This window comes from Cenococcum geophilum (assembly GCF_001692895.1).
Source record: "Cenococcum geophilum 1.58 unplaced genomic scaffold K441scaffold_119, whole genome shotgun sequence".
Lineage (NCBI taxonomy): Eukaryota > Fungi > Ascomycota > Dothideomycetes > Gloniales > Gloniaceae > Cenococcum > Cenococcum geophilum.
This window is the reverse complement of record NW_027137677.1, coordinates 47,386-60,578: the sequence shown is the minus strand read 5'-3', so window position 1 is coordinate 60,578 and position 13,193 is coordinate 47,386. Positions and strand designations below refer to the sequence as shown.

The 13,193-nt window shown below is 49.4% G+C and overlaps 6 protein-coding genes across 6 annotated transcripts; 1 reads left to right on the top strand and 5 right to left on the bottom strand.

Annotated features, from left to right (window-relative positions):
- Positions 1-342: 342 nt before the first annotated feature.
- On the bottom strand, positions 343-2,105 carry K441DRAFT_672084 (uncharacterized protein). The gene is made up of 2 exons (XM_067650515.1): positions 1,578-2,105; positions 343-1,520 (listed from the first exon to the last, which is right to left on the bottom strand). Exons 1-2 carry the CDS (start codon positions 1,827-1,829, stop codon positions 498-500), a joined length of 1,275 nt encoding a protein of 424 aa, XP_067496120.1. The 5' UTR covers positions 1,830-2,105; the 3' UTR covers positions 343-497.
- A 64-nt stretch (positions 2,106-2,169) lies between these two features.
- Positions 2,170-3,432, top strand: K441DRAFT_672083 (light chain 3). The gene is made up of 3 exons (XM_067650514.1): positions 2,170-2,706; positions 2,816-3,022; positions 3,075-3,432. Exons 1-3 carry the CDS (start codon positions 2,617-2,619, stop codon positions 3,135-3,137), a joined length of 360 nt encoding a protein of 119 aa, XP_067496119.1. The 5' UTR covers positions 2,170-2,616; the 3' UTR covers positions 3,138-3,432.
- Positions 3,433-4,612: 1,180 nt separating this feature from the next.
- K441DRAFT_649970 (aminopeptidase 2) lies at positions 4,613-8,649 on the bottom strand. Its single transcript, XM_067646963.1, has 11 exons — positions 8,325-8,649; positions 7,957-8,266; positions 7,442-7,900; positions 7,335-7,391; positions 7,108-7,148; positions 6,880-7,009; positions 6,758-6,821; positions 6,684-6,709; positions 5,895-6,616; positions 5,625-5,837; positions 4,613-5,568 (listed from the first exon to the last, which is right to left on the bottom strand). The coding sequence occupies exons 1-11, from the start codon at positions 8,354-8,356 to the stop codon at positions 4,971-4,973; spliced, it is 2,652 nt and encodes an 883-aa protein (XP_067496118.1). The 5' UTR covers positions 8,357-8,649; the 3' UTR covers positions 4,613-4,970.
- An 83-nt stretch (positions 8,650-8,732) lies between these two features.
- On the bottom strand, positions 8,733-9,845 carry K441DRAFT_672081 (uncharacterized protein). Its single transcript, XM_067650513.1, has 2 exons — positions 9,638-9,845; positions 8,733-9,587 (listed from the first exon to the last, which is right to left on the bottom strand). The coding sequence occupies exons 1-2, from the start codon at positions 9,676-9,678 to the stop codon at positions 9,185-9,187; spliced, it is 444 nt and encodes a 147-aa protein (XP_067496117.1). The 5' UTR covers positions 9,679-9,845; the 3' UTR covers positions 8,733-9,184.
- Positions 9,846-10,425: 580 nt separating this feature from the next.
- On the bottom strand, positions 10,426-11,658 carry K441DRAFT_35949 (uncharacterized protein). The gene is made up of 2 exons (XM_067641371.1): positions 11,206-11,658; positions 10,426-11,149 (listed from the first exon to the last, which is right to left on the bottom strand). The coding sequence occupies exons 1-2, from the start codon at positions 11,400-11,402 to the stop codon at positions 10,630-10,632; spliced, it is 717 nt and encodes a 238-aa protein (XP_067496116.1). The 5' UTR covers positions 11,403-11,658; the 3' UTR covers positions 10,426-10,629.
- On the bottom strand, positions 11,659-12,917 carry K441DRAFT_35948 (uncharacterized protein). Its single transcript, XM_067641370.1, has 3 exons — positions 12,508-12,917; positions 12,065-12,422; positions 11,659-12,007 (listed from the first exon to the last, which is right to left on the bottom strand). The coding sequence occupies exons 1-3, from the start codon at positions 12,714-12,716 to the stop codon at positions 11,915-11,917; spliced, it is 660 nt and encodes a 219-aa protein (XP_067496115.1). The 5' UTR covers positions 12,717-12,917; the 3' UTR covers positions 11,659-11,914.
- Between the last annotated feature and the right edge of the window lie 276 nt (positions 12,918-13,193).

Here is a 13,193-nt window from a genome sequence, read left to right as displayed (position 1 = left end):
CAGCTGATAGGTCTATTATCCGAGAGGCCTATCCGGCCTATCCTCCGCAGGTCTGATCAAAACAACGCAGTGTTTGCGAAATACCGTTTTGTAGAAACGACGGCTGCTAGCTACTATATATTAAGCGACTCAACTCTAAAGATTAAACTTATATATTAATTTGTATAAGATTTAAGCAATATTACCGGCCTTAAATTCCTGAGCACGAGTTGTTGATTCTATTTGATTCTATTGATTTGATTAGCTGCCTCTTATCGATAACCGTAGGACCCATTTATCGTGCCAAGGGATAGTTAACCCAAAAGACGACAAAGAATCAAGAAGTTTCAGGAAAGTTTACGCTAATTTTGCGATAGATAATAACATCTGAGGATTAAAATCTATTTGACATCTTCATCTCCTGATCTGTAAATGCATACTTGTACATATATATATATTTCATACACGCCGCGTTTACTATATACATTTTTATTTTTTGATCTCCTTGCGGAGCGTCTCTACACCCACTCCCTTGGGTTTTTTAGTACATCAACGAGCCTCTCCTCACGACTTCCCTTTTCAGGTGAATGCATGTATTGCCACCTCGCGGTAAGCGGCAAGCTCATCAAGATGCTCTCGACACGGCTGCCCGGGGTATTTAGCCCAAAAGCAGTCCCGCGGTCATGCACGAGATTGAACTCAACATAGCGCCCGCGCCGGATCTGCTGCCACTGCTTCTCCTTCTCGGTGAAGGGGAGGTCCTTGCGGCGCTTGATGATGGGGACATAGGACGGCAGGAACGCGGAGAGGCAGTCCTGCACGAAGGCGAACAGCTGCTCCTGGTCCTTCTCCGTCTCGTCCAGGTCGTCGAAGAAGATGCCGCCGACGCCGCGTGTCTCGCCTCGGTGCTTGTTGTTGAAGTATTCGTCGCACCATTTCTTAAAGCGCGGGTAGTACGACTTGTCGTGCTTTTCGCAGGCCGCTTTGATGGTGTTGTGAAAGTGGATTGCGTCTTCGTCGAAAAGGTAGCTCGGCGTGAGGTCGGATCCGCCGCCGTACCACCATGCGTTTGTGTTGCCTGCCTCGTCGGCTGTCTCGAAGTAGCGGTAGTTGAGATGCACAGTCGGTGCCATGGGATTGGAGGGGTGGAGGACCAAGCTCAGGCCTGCGGCGAAGAACGGGAGTGAGTCAACGTCTGGGTCTAGAGCTTTGTGGTCCGCGCGCATCTTAAGAATAGCGGGGCGTGGGAGGCGCCCGTATACGACAGAAGTGTTGACGCCGGCTTTCTCAAACACATTGCCTTCTTGTAGCACGCACGAGATGCCTCCGCCTCCCTGCGGTCGATCCCAGGTATCGATGTGAAACCGCTTGCCATCAATCCCCTCCAGCTCCGCAACGATTTGCTTCTGGTGCTGCTTTATGAATTCTTCCATGCGCAGACGCATTGGCGATTGGTCTGTAATACCGGATTCACGCTTGATGAGGGCGTCCTTTTCCGCCATGCTAGGGCCATCGAGTCGTTCAGGTTTGTCGCCAGTGGCCTGATCGGTGGCATTAGCGCCTGGTGCGGAAGATAGGTTCGGAGTCGGGGGGCTTGCCATTGAGTAGATTAGCAAGCCGATAAATGGGATGCCGATGAAAAGGCGGGTTTTCGGCGCCCATACGGTGCTCTTGCCAAAACCTGAGCGGCCTGAATTAGGAGACTTTGGAGGCACATCGGACATGTGCCTAGCTGTCTGCCCAACTGATCTTGGGGTGAAGAAGTCTACTCTAAGTAGACCCCTCCGTCCATAGTTCTGGCGGAAGAATGGAGGGCGTAAGAGGCGGAATGAGGGCCGAACTGGAGCCATGGTGCATCCAATTGCTGGCGGAGAGGTAATGGGCGCTATAAATTACACATTGGAGGGTGAAGAAGGTCGACTGCAGCTCCGTCGACGTAAGAAATAGTGGTGGGACAATACAGAGATGGGGCAGAAATACGGCTTACATGGACGCCTCATCACACTTACTAGGGCTTCTCACAGGTGCAGACAGAGCAAACAGAGGCCAGGTCACGTGGGATACCTTGGGAACATGATAGAGGAGAAGGACAACTACAGTATGGGATAATCGAGAGGGCGGGAGTGTGACTGCGGCCTGATCGGAGAAGTGATGTCTACCGGAGTGAGTCAGGATAGTCATGTGTGAGAGGGCGTACAAGTGACTTGGATGGTGCGGTGAATGAGCGCTCGCACAGCCTTCCGCGGGAGTCATTGCGGCGATGGGGCAACAGATTAACGGTGAATCAAAGGGCTCAAGTGGCATAATAAAAGCGCATGACCCCGACTGAGAGACAAAGCCCTTCTCTTGTCATCTTCAACGCTCTTTACCTCTGATTACCTCTCAGTTCACTACAGTGTCGCTGACTAAAAAGGTACCGCCTCCGGACAGCGACGACGCCGCCTTGTTGCGCACTTTCACCAGCCTTGCCTTACTCTTAGTTACCCCTCCACTGCTGCCTTCCCGCATCCAACCTCCACCACCTACTTCAACTTCTCTTCCTCACCGCCATCTTCTCCATCCACCACAAACTTTTCAACCACGCCCAAAATCCCTTTAAACACTTCACACACTACTACAAACATCAAATCTATCAATATGCGCTCAAAGTTTAAGGACGAGCACCCCTTCGAGAAGCGCAAGGCGGAAGCTGAGCGGATCCGACAAAAGTACAACGACCGCATCCCAGTACGTCTCACAGTTCCTTTTGCATCTCTATTTTCAACCAGACGCACCTCTCCGGCTCTACCGATATGAAGGTTTCCAAAGGACTTGTGCTAACTGTCGTTGCCTACAGGTAATCTGCGAGAAGGTGGAGAAGAGCGACATTGCGACGATCGACAAGAAGAAATATCTTGTCCCAGCGGATCTCACAGTAGGCCAGTTCGTCTACGTAATCCGGAAACGCATCAAGCTCTCCCCAGAGAAGGCCATCTTCATTTTCGTCGACGAGGTCCTACCTCCGACCGCCGCGCTAATGAGCTCGATCTATGAGGAGCACAAGGTACGAAAATCCAGCCTCTCTTTCAAAGATTATCTGCTAACTATGGCTATAGGACGAGGACGGCTTCCTTTATATCACGTATTCTGGCGAGAACACCTTTGGAGAAGCCCTCTAAATCAATTTTGTAGCTTTTTCCTGATTATTCCGGTTTCATTTTGCTTGCTGCAGAGGGCGCTGTGACGGGCGTTTGTAGGATATAGCTTTGATTGCTTCTTACCAAACACTATAACAACTTATCTGAATGCAACGGAGCGCTAGGGCATGTAAGGGTTCTCTTTGACGTACACCATCCGTTCCCTTTCACGAGAAGCATGATTGAGGACTGAGGGGGCGACCGGTGATGCGGATGAAATGGCTTTCCTTGTCTTTGCATCTGCCCTGCGACTCTACATAGGCTAAATCAGATCGGATTCTCACTCGGCGTTTCTAAACCTGCTCTCGCAAGCTCTGAAGATAGCGCAGCAGACTCCGTGATGCCGTGACTGTGACCTACCAGCATCCCAAGAGCGACTCCAAAAAGCTGTCGTGGCGCCTATCACCCAGCGCGTCCAGCCATGCAGCAGAAACCACCGTGAAGGGCTCGTTGGATCCGATAAGTCCTGCCTAACCCCTCCACTACTCTACCGTCCGAATTCAGTTACGTGCGTGTGCCTGGCCTGGCCTGGCAAACAAGCTCAACCCCAAGCTCCACACCTCGGCAGTTCCCGCGAACGCTCGAGAAAAGTTCCTCTCCACAACCCACTCCCACACTCCCGCACACCCAAAAGTCTTAAAGCGATCCCACTAGCCTGAATACACGTTCTGCAGCCTCCCTGCGGCCACGTCTCGTACCAGCCCAGCCAACCTAGCTGCAGCTCTTCCCTTCTCTGCTCAACGCAAACCATGGCCTACGCCTACCTCATCTCCAAGTCCGTCCCAGCTCCCAACTAAGCTGCCTGCTTGGCTTTCTGCATACTGACCTGTCGTAGGACCCTCGACCCACTCTTCGCCATCGGTGTTGGTGCCGCTGCAGCCGCGGCGCGGATAAAGCGCGAAGAGAAAGCAAAGGGGCGTACGACGGCGGAGACGGCGGAGGTGTTAAAGAAGAGGGTAAGGCTTGCTTTTGGAGAGGGTACGGGAACGGAAAAGAAATGAGGGATCAAGTCTTCAGGAGGATGAATGATAGAGGGGTAGTCGGGGTGGTTACGCGGACGGGAGGATAAAGAGGTGAATGGGATGGGATGGGACTTAGTTCGCTGGAAGGAAGAGACGGGCTTGCGTGGAGGCTACAACCTCTAGAGGACTTGGGTTTCACCGGCCATACTATCATCTAGCTTGCATCTACTTCACCCAAGCCGAATCTAAGAACGGAGCTCCACGCCGCGGGTTCGACCTCATCAAGCGATTCCGGCTCGCCATCCAGACGAATGGAAAGAGAACGGAGGAAGGGACATGCAGGAAAGGCCGCTCCTCTCATGCATGGGCAGAAATGGTCTATCCTACCAGCATTGCGTCCGATCTTGTTGCAATTATGCGTCCAGTCTGGTTTCCAGCGCTTGGATTTATCACATCCGTTCGAAGCATTCGCAGACGGGTTGCTTCCTAACAAGTCTCGCTCTTCCACTTCGCATACTCGCGTCTTTCATTACGCTGCTACCTGAAGACTCGTCGAGTCATGTGCTTATTCTACGGATATTCTAAATGCTCTAGGCAGACATTGGCATGAATAGGACGGGATCATTCACTCGCAACCAGCAGACCTGGCACGATACTTGCGGGTATCGTAGGCAGCCAAAGTCAACCAATGCTTGAAGCCCCTGGGAGCTCGTCCGTCTTGCAGCAAGACGAACAAACAGCAGAACGTAAATAGAACACCGGACATTCAAAACACCGTATCATTTCCACCACTCGTAACACGTCTTTTTCTGTGCACCTCTCTCATGTATCTTATTTTGCACCTTCGTACACCTCACAAATACCCATTCGCGCCCAACCACTCCCTCACAACCGCCTCATCCCGCATGCGATACAGCGCCTGCCCTCTAACCGTATCATCCACAACGCCCAACCCACGATCGAAGCCCCTGCAATCCTTGCCGGCAAAGAACCCCTTAATCTCATCCGCGACCTCCAGACTAGCAAACTTAATCAGGCCCATGCGCAGGAAGCGCTCCAGTACGACCATGTTCCCGCTCAGGATGGGGAAGACGACGTCGTCCCAGCGGTCGCGGACGAACCTCCACAGCTCGTAGCGCACTTTAGAGTTGGTGGCCATAGCGAGGGCGCCCGAGTGCTTGTCCTGCACCGCGACGGCGGGCGAGAAGAGGAAGGCCAGGAACTCGGCGGCCAGCTCGGGCGTCTGCACACGCCCAAGCGCTTGCAGGCAGATCTCCTTGCCGTCGATCGAGCTCGTCGTGCTGTACTCTGTCTTGACGGCGTCGTAGGCCGCTTGCCCGCCTTGCGTCACAGCGATGCGGAAGATGGCGCCACGGAGTGAGGGGTGGACGGCAGATTTGTCGGTGCCCGAGGTGTAGAGCTCGAAGCGGCGGGTGGCCTCTTTGATGACGCTGGAAGGATATATCGGTTAGTTGGAAGGGGATAGGGGATATTGGAGAGGGCTTACCCTTCGTGGCCAGCGACGCCGGCTGCGCCGATGAGCAGGACGCGGAGTTGACCTGTGAGATAGTCTTCACTGTCCTTGAACTCCCAGCCGATCTTCTCGACAGCCGGCGTCACAAGTTTCAACATGAACTTCTTCAAGGCGTTACTGACGTCGTCAACTCCGGAAAAGGTCGTGCGAATATTGCCAAGGTTGGTCAGGATCTGGGACCAGACACTGTTGAGGCGTCAGCACATATAGTTATATTAGTGACTTGCAAACTGCAAGACATACAGGTAGTTGTCCTCCTCCTGGAAGCTCTCGATTAGTGCAAGGAAACCGGTGGTCTTCCCATGGCCAGATACTCCGAGTGCGTAAGCATCACCAACGAGTCCAATCTTGTCTTCAATGCTCAAACGACCCTTTGCCGCACCCAGTTTCCGCAGGCGCTCTGGAGGATAGTTTGTTCGATAAAACCCTGTCTGGTTTACGTTAATCTTATAGAATGATTCATCAACATCTCGAATTGTCTCTTCCTTGCTGGTGATTGCGGTGACTTTATGGGTAGTAGCGTTAGGGCCCGTCTGCAGGCCAAGAGGAATCCACCAGATGGTTTCATCTTCCTCAGGTTTGATATCTCCAGTCAACAAGAAGCGTTCTTGGCGAACGCCGATCTGACCAGGCTCCTCTGCTACTGTCACGACTGGAAATCCAATCTTCCGAATCCAGAAATCCATGAAGCTGTTCACATCTTTCCCGGACGCTTTGCTCAACGCAGACCACAAGTCGTTTGTTGTAGCGTTACCAAACTCGTGGGCGTGGAGGTAATCAGACACACCCTTCAAGAAAATATCGTTAGTAAGGTGAGCGCTCAGCATGCGAATGACGGAGCTGCCTTTCATGTAGCTGATGTGGTCAAATATTTGGTCAACCTCCAGAGCATCCCGAACCGGAACTTCAATTGGATGTGAGTTTCGGAGAGAGTCTAATTGGAAGGCTGCTTGGACAGATTCAGACTACGTTAGAGATTGGTTCGTTAGTAATCTGCGCGGAATATAAGCTACCTCTAGATCTTGAACGTACGACAAACTGTCCCCAGACGTTCCATTCTGTGATATAAATTAGTCACGAGCATATTTAAGCATGAGAGAGCGTACCTGGATAGAAATGGTCAATTGCCAACCATCCGACCCACGTTGCGAAACCCTCGTTCAACCAGAGCTGTATTCAATGTCAGCAAAGCAATAACACCAGCCTCGGTATTCCAGCTGTTACTCACTTCATTCCACCAGTCCATTGTAACTAGGTTTCCGAACCATTGATGGGCAAGCTCATGTGCTACAACATATGCAACACGATTCTTGTAGCCCTGAGCCGACTCTTTTTCGTTGAAGAGCACAGCCGTGGTCCTGCAACATTCGTCTATTAGCATAGTTTATACGAGGGTAGCCCAGCCCATGTTGTTTCGCATAAAGCGACATTGAGCATTGTAATTTCAATAATTTACCTGTAAGTAATGAGGCCCCAGTTTTCCATAGCGCCGTGAGACTAGGAGACAACGGTTAGCTAAAGACATGCAACTTGATGGCACCAATGAGGAAGACGTATAATTGGCTAGGGAATTGGCTCGTATCCTTTTATATAGGTGTATGAGGATTAGAGGGGAAATGGTCTCAAAACCTCACTGACAACGCCTCGTAGGATGGCAATGAGAGACTGAGAGATGCGACCTACAAATTCATGAACAGCTAGCAAATCAACTTTTGGTAGAGGATACTCAATCCGGAAGATCTGGGCGTGTTAGATAACCTGAGTGAAGCTGAGTTCCTGTGACTGCAAACCTCTGAGAAGTAATCAACAATTTGATGGGCGTTCTCTAAAGCAAAGCGACCCTGGTCTTTCAGCCCCTTGGTGGTATAGACTCTCACTGGAAGATTTTTGCCGTTGTACTTGCGCCTTGTGAAATCTTCGACATATTCAAAGTCTCCAACGGCCCAGGCTAGAAGATATGTGCTCATGATGGGGGTACGCTCAAAGGCCACGACCTTCATCCTACTCTTGCTGCTCTTCTTGACCTCCTTCTCAGGCATATTGCTCAACGCAACCTGGTCTTCAGGTATTTCGAGCTCGACATCGAAGGTAGCCTTCAGGTTAGGCTCGTCAAAACATGGGAATGCTCTGCGGGCATCACAGGACTCAAACTGGGTGCTGAACATGTAGTGGAACTCGTCGTCCTTTGCGACGGACGGCGCTGGAGTCACTGTGGGCTTGTATCGCGAGCGGTAGAAGCCTGCCATGAGCTAGGGGTAAGATTAGTCTTATTCTTTAACGTTATAAGTTCTGTTCAACAACGAACATTGTTTATGGTCCCTTGGAATTTGATCACAAGGGAGGCTTTGGACGTGACGGGTAGCTCATCGCCAAATACAAGCGTAGCTCTCTGTTTACCCGCACCGTACGAAATATCTGAAGCCTTGAATGATTGTTCTGTCTTTGTGTGCTCTGTCTTGAGCTCCGCGCTGTGGATTTTGAGCTGGTTCGCATTGAGGACTATCTCTTTGGAGCTCTTCTTGATCTCGAGGTCAATTGTGACGGCCCCTTGGTAACTGAAAGCTCCACCATGCTCGAGGTCATAGAGGGAAATAGCATAGTGAGAAGGCTTGACCCTGAAATGGGGTATACAAGCGTCAGTTTCTGTATCAACTGTGATACGGACTGACTCACGAATCGGGGAGGATATCTCTATCGGAAGCCATGATGGTGCGGTGACGGTTTAACTCAGCAGTATAGAACCTGATTTGAGCGCTAATAGGAGTGTTTCTAGGCTCTAGATAGGGAGCTTTGAGCCGTGATGGGGTTCGTGTGGAGACCCGTTGCCTACTGAAATTCCCCGTGGAGGAACAAAAGCTTCTTCTAAAGCTACCTTTGTTACCTATCCCAGCGCGAAGACAATGCCTCAACAAGAACAATAATGAGGCCAGATTTTAAACGGCTTTTAAAAACTCTAAAAGCGCAAAATATGCAGTTAGCCGGCGAACGTTTTCAGTTGTTTGGCGGTCTACCCGCACCTGCGGCTTGTTGCGGGCCTTAGTATGCTCACGCGACCCCGCTAAGATCATCTCAGCAACCCTGGACGGGATATAAATGCAGTATATAAATTTTTTTAAACTATATGTCTAAAATGTAATGAAGCGGGCGAAGATTATATTTCATAATAGGAAGCTGAGAAGGCCTCATTCGAGCTCTTTCAGGCTTGTCAATCTTGTGTTTCATCCAAAATGGAGTATTGAGAAGCCTTGACCAACTGTACAATATTTGATAGTTGAGAAATTCTCTGTGAAATCGAGTCGAGCTGCCTAAATTACCCAGCGCCTGTGCCAAATAAACCCCAATTATTCCACTCAAAGCCCAGTAAGCCGCAATCATAACGCCGCCCGTGCCCCTTGTTCCCACCGTGCCCGCTCAAATGCATTTGAGAATCCACGTTCGTTGCTAGTAAACCGAGGTCATGAGAACCCTGAAGCAATGCACAGACTTGCTATCGCTGATCTCGAGCCATCTGTAGATAGTAAGGGATTTCAGAGTCATATCCGGACGAGGACATCCAGGCATGGGATTCTCCATTCTTTCTTGCCAACCAAGCCCTTAGCCCATTCAAAGCCCGTTCCTCCGCTCACTTGCGATACCGAGGGAGCCTTCCGACGTACCCCGTCCACTGCAGCCTTGGCTATTATTTCCGCAGTACTATTCACTGCTGACACAATAATAGATGCGGTTTCAAACATACTGTCTCGGACCGGGCTTGTCTCATTTGATGGTAAACTCGAGAACTGATCAGATGAAAGCCGAGGCTCGAACCATGCTGTGTGGAAGTCGAAGAGCGAGACGACGAGAATTGCAAGTAGTAGAGAGCAGTAGACGCAAGGGCGGTTTAAGAAGTACGTAGCGGAGATGAAGAGGACAAGGTAGACGGGAGAGGCATTTGTCCTGGTGCCATAGTTAGCAGTTTCGCTTCTATCGGCAAGGCGGGAACCCACAGGAAAAAGAGGATGGGTATCCAACTTCGAAGACAGAACATCGCAGCCTTACGGTTCGTCCGAAGACGGAGATAATACAACTGCGGATTACGCCGAGTTACTGCCCGTGTTTCGAGTAGAATTAAGTAAAAATATTAGAGAGAACGTAGAGAACAGAAGAAAGTGTGGGTAGGCAGTTGCCTGTAGAAGTAGGTGAAGGTTGTAAATGATGTGAAAGGTGCCGGTTATCCTTGGCCCTTTCGTTGTCCACCAGCAAGGGTCCTAATTGGCGTGACGTCCGAAATCACCGCAAGGCTCAGCAACTTCATTCTTCCATCACTTCTCTAACGTCACGCATAACGAACCTAGTCCTATAGTAGACATCTTCTCAATCCAATCCGTCCGAATTAATGTAGGTATCCTATGTACAGATTCTCAGATGAAACTTCTCTGCTTTGGCCATCTACCAGCATCAATCGAAGAGCTCCAAAAAGTCCTCCAACTTGTATAGAAAGGCCGGGAATTAAGTGCTGAATAGACAGCGGAGGCTTTCAAAGCAGATATCGATAATGAAGACTTTGGACCACATTCCAGATGAGACGCCATCCCTGTACCATTAACGCCTATCAGACACCGAACAGCCACGTTCCGAAAATCTAAAGTAAGGAGAAAACTAGGCTTATATCTGTAGCCTTTTGCGCTCGTTTCCCGTTGTTGGCTTCGTATACTTTAGTCTGTGATAATCTTGTTTTATCTTTGTTAGGTAACGGCGAGCTCCCAATATTGGCTTTGTCAGGTCCCCATCAGTACCATGTAAAGGAAACCTTCGGCGGTCCTCCCATGCGCGGCAAAGGAACTGTCGAGTTTTGACGATATCCTTTCTGAGCTCCTTAATTTGGCCTTCGCGCTCGCTTTCAATGTGCCGTATGTATTCAGTAGGCACTTCGATCGGAGGGACATATCCATCCCGGAGCGCTTCTGCTACAGGTCGGCAACCGATTTCCGAAACGTATCTAGAGTGTCATACCTTGTGAGCGAAAATTAAACTTGAAAGTAGCATAGGGAAGTCCGTCGTCTTCAAGAAGGTCAATGACGTCGTATAAGGCTCTTGGAGCTACCGCGTCACCGTCCTCATTCTCTTCGTCATCACCACCCTGGCGGAGCTCTGGATCTAAGGTGATCAAGTGAGAGAGCTTTTCTTGTGCAACATCGGCTGCAGAGACGCTCGGAGGATCGTCCCACGTGCGCCTGTCTTCGTCCGTTGCTTTTAGTGATCTTTTTTCGGCGAGTTTCCTCAGCCTGCACCGATATACCTTGACCCATATTGTACCACATTGATCATAGCCTTCCCATTCATTATTGTTCAAATCGATTTTGTTAACAGGGGTGAACCGCCATTTACGGATGCATGGCTTTTTGGCCTCATTGTAGTATTCCAGGCTGTCCATCATGACTGATGCCCAAGCTATCCTTTCCCGAGGTAGTAGTTCTTCGTTCCATGCGTTGTGGCTGCGGCCGTCCATCTGAAACTTTCTATGGTCTTAGTGAGTTATTTGGAAAAGGTCTATCGGAATTGGAAACATGCATACATGTGGATGCGTTCGGAAATAAAGTTGGTCCAGAAGAACTTGATGCCAAAGTGTCCGTCTTCGATTGCCACAGTACACTCTTTACCTGATGGCATGGCGATTTCTTCGACTTCGCGAATCGCCCTCCATGGGTTAGAAGGATTGGGTGGAGAGCGCAACTGGAAAATATTGCACTCAACAGATCTAAATTTAGGCATGGCGTGGTGATAGATGGAGGTTTCCGTTTGATGTAGAAAGTTGGAATAAGGTAGAAAGAGGCAGAGGACGCTATTTTTTGGCGCATCGTGGAGAATTGTGACCGTCTGTGGCTTTCGAATTCACCTGTCGGCACCTTATAGTCACGGTAGAATTCATCATCAAAACGTGTGAATGATGAAGACATAGGACTAACGCGACAGAGAGACGCACACACCTAATAAAGAGGTAAAATAGTCGCAAAACATACCATTTTGTACCATTGAAAGACGACATGCTTCTATTCTATTATTATGATATTTTCAAGTTTACATATCCTAGTAGCTCGACAAACCAGACCCTTTCTATTAGTTAATTAACGGTCGACATCATCAGAGTACGCATTTTATCGGTGATGAAATAGTGTATCGTCAGCGGTAACACTCCTCCGTCACAATGTCTGATACTTCTGCTTTGGCCGTCAATATTCGAAGCCCCATGAGAATTTTCGATTGCATGTTATCCAAGAACTCCTTTAGAATGATAAAGCAGTCTCTTCTTCCCACCAAGACTTAAGCGTTTTAAGCCGTTCAGTACGCTCACGAGCCATTTGCTTTCCGGTCCCCGTCTTCAAAAATTAGTATTAGAATGTTAGAATGTTAGAGTGGATAATCGCAGATCACACCTTCATCATATGCTCGAGCTTGAGAAGCTTATCATTATAGTGGTCTATAGCGACCTGCATAGGTTTTCCTTCTTGCTTGGCACCACAATACGTGAAGCATCTACCTACGCCAATGGCACCGATGGCATCGAGCCTGTCCGAGTCCTGAACAATGGCCAGCTCGGGATATCGCTCCAGTGCACCTTTGGTTAGGTGTGGAGTCTTCACTTCCGTGGTATAGGAAACATATTTGGCGATGGTTTGAACCTTCTCTGCTAACTCTTTACTGGCTCCTCTTTCCAGCAAAAGCCCTGAGATCTGGTTCTCGATCTCTTGTCCTGGTGGGGTGTACTTGTGGTCGCCGACGTCATGTAAGAGCCTAGAGAAGCTTCAGTATGCCTGGAACACGCTACAATCCCCTCCTCAGAAGAGAGTATATTAGTTGTAGCAGGGTTTTGACTTACGTTGAGAGGAAGATGGCGGTCAAATCGTATTGTAAACCCGGATTGGCCTTCAGCTCCGAGGATAGAATGCGATTGGCGTTCGAAGTGACACGTAAAATGTGGGAATAATCATGAGAGGCATCATAATGAGACATGTAATCTTTGACGAAGTTATTTACAGATATGAAAAGCTCTTTGCTTTCAGTCGGAATTGGAAGAGAGTTCTCCATTCTACCGAAGATCTTTGTAGTATTGTTGAAGATTCGGTGTTAGGAATTTTACAAGTTTAGAAGTTTAGAAGCTTAGAAATATGAAAAGCAGTGATTTTGAAGAAGAGTCAGTGTGAATGCAGGAATAGGCGGCCCTTGGCGCCAATGCTGGGGACGGCGGTGAAGCTAGAATGAAGTAGTGATTTTTACTAGTCTTTCTAGGAGGCAAGGGGCCATAGGTACATATTGGTGATACTAGCTTTGTAATTCACAGTAATACAGTAGCGGAGCAGAGCAATACAGTGTTGCATTGTACCACTCAATTCAGGGAGCAGTGTTTGTTACGAGAGAGGTGCGATGTCACATTTCGGAAAACGATTGGAGAATTCCCTGGTTCTCTAAGTAACACTTGGTAACAAGTGCATGCCCACGGTTCTCTGGGAAGCATCAGTAGCATCATATCGAAGGCATTGCTGCCTGGGAGCCGGAGAGCCCTCT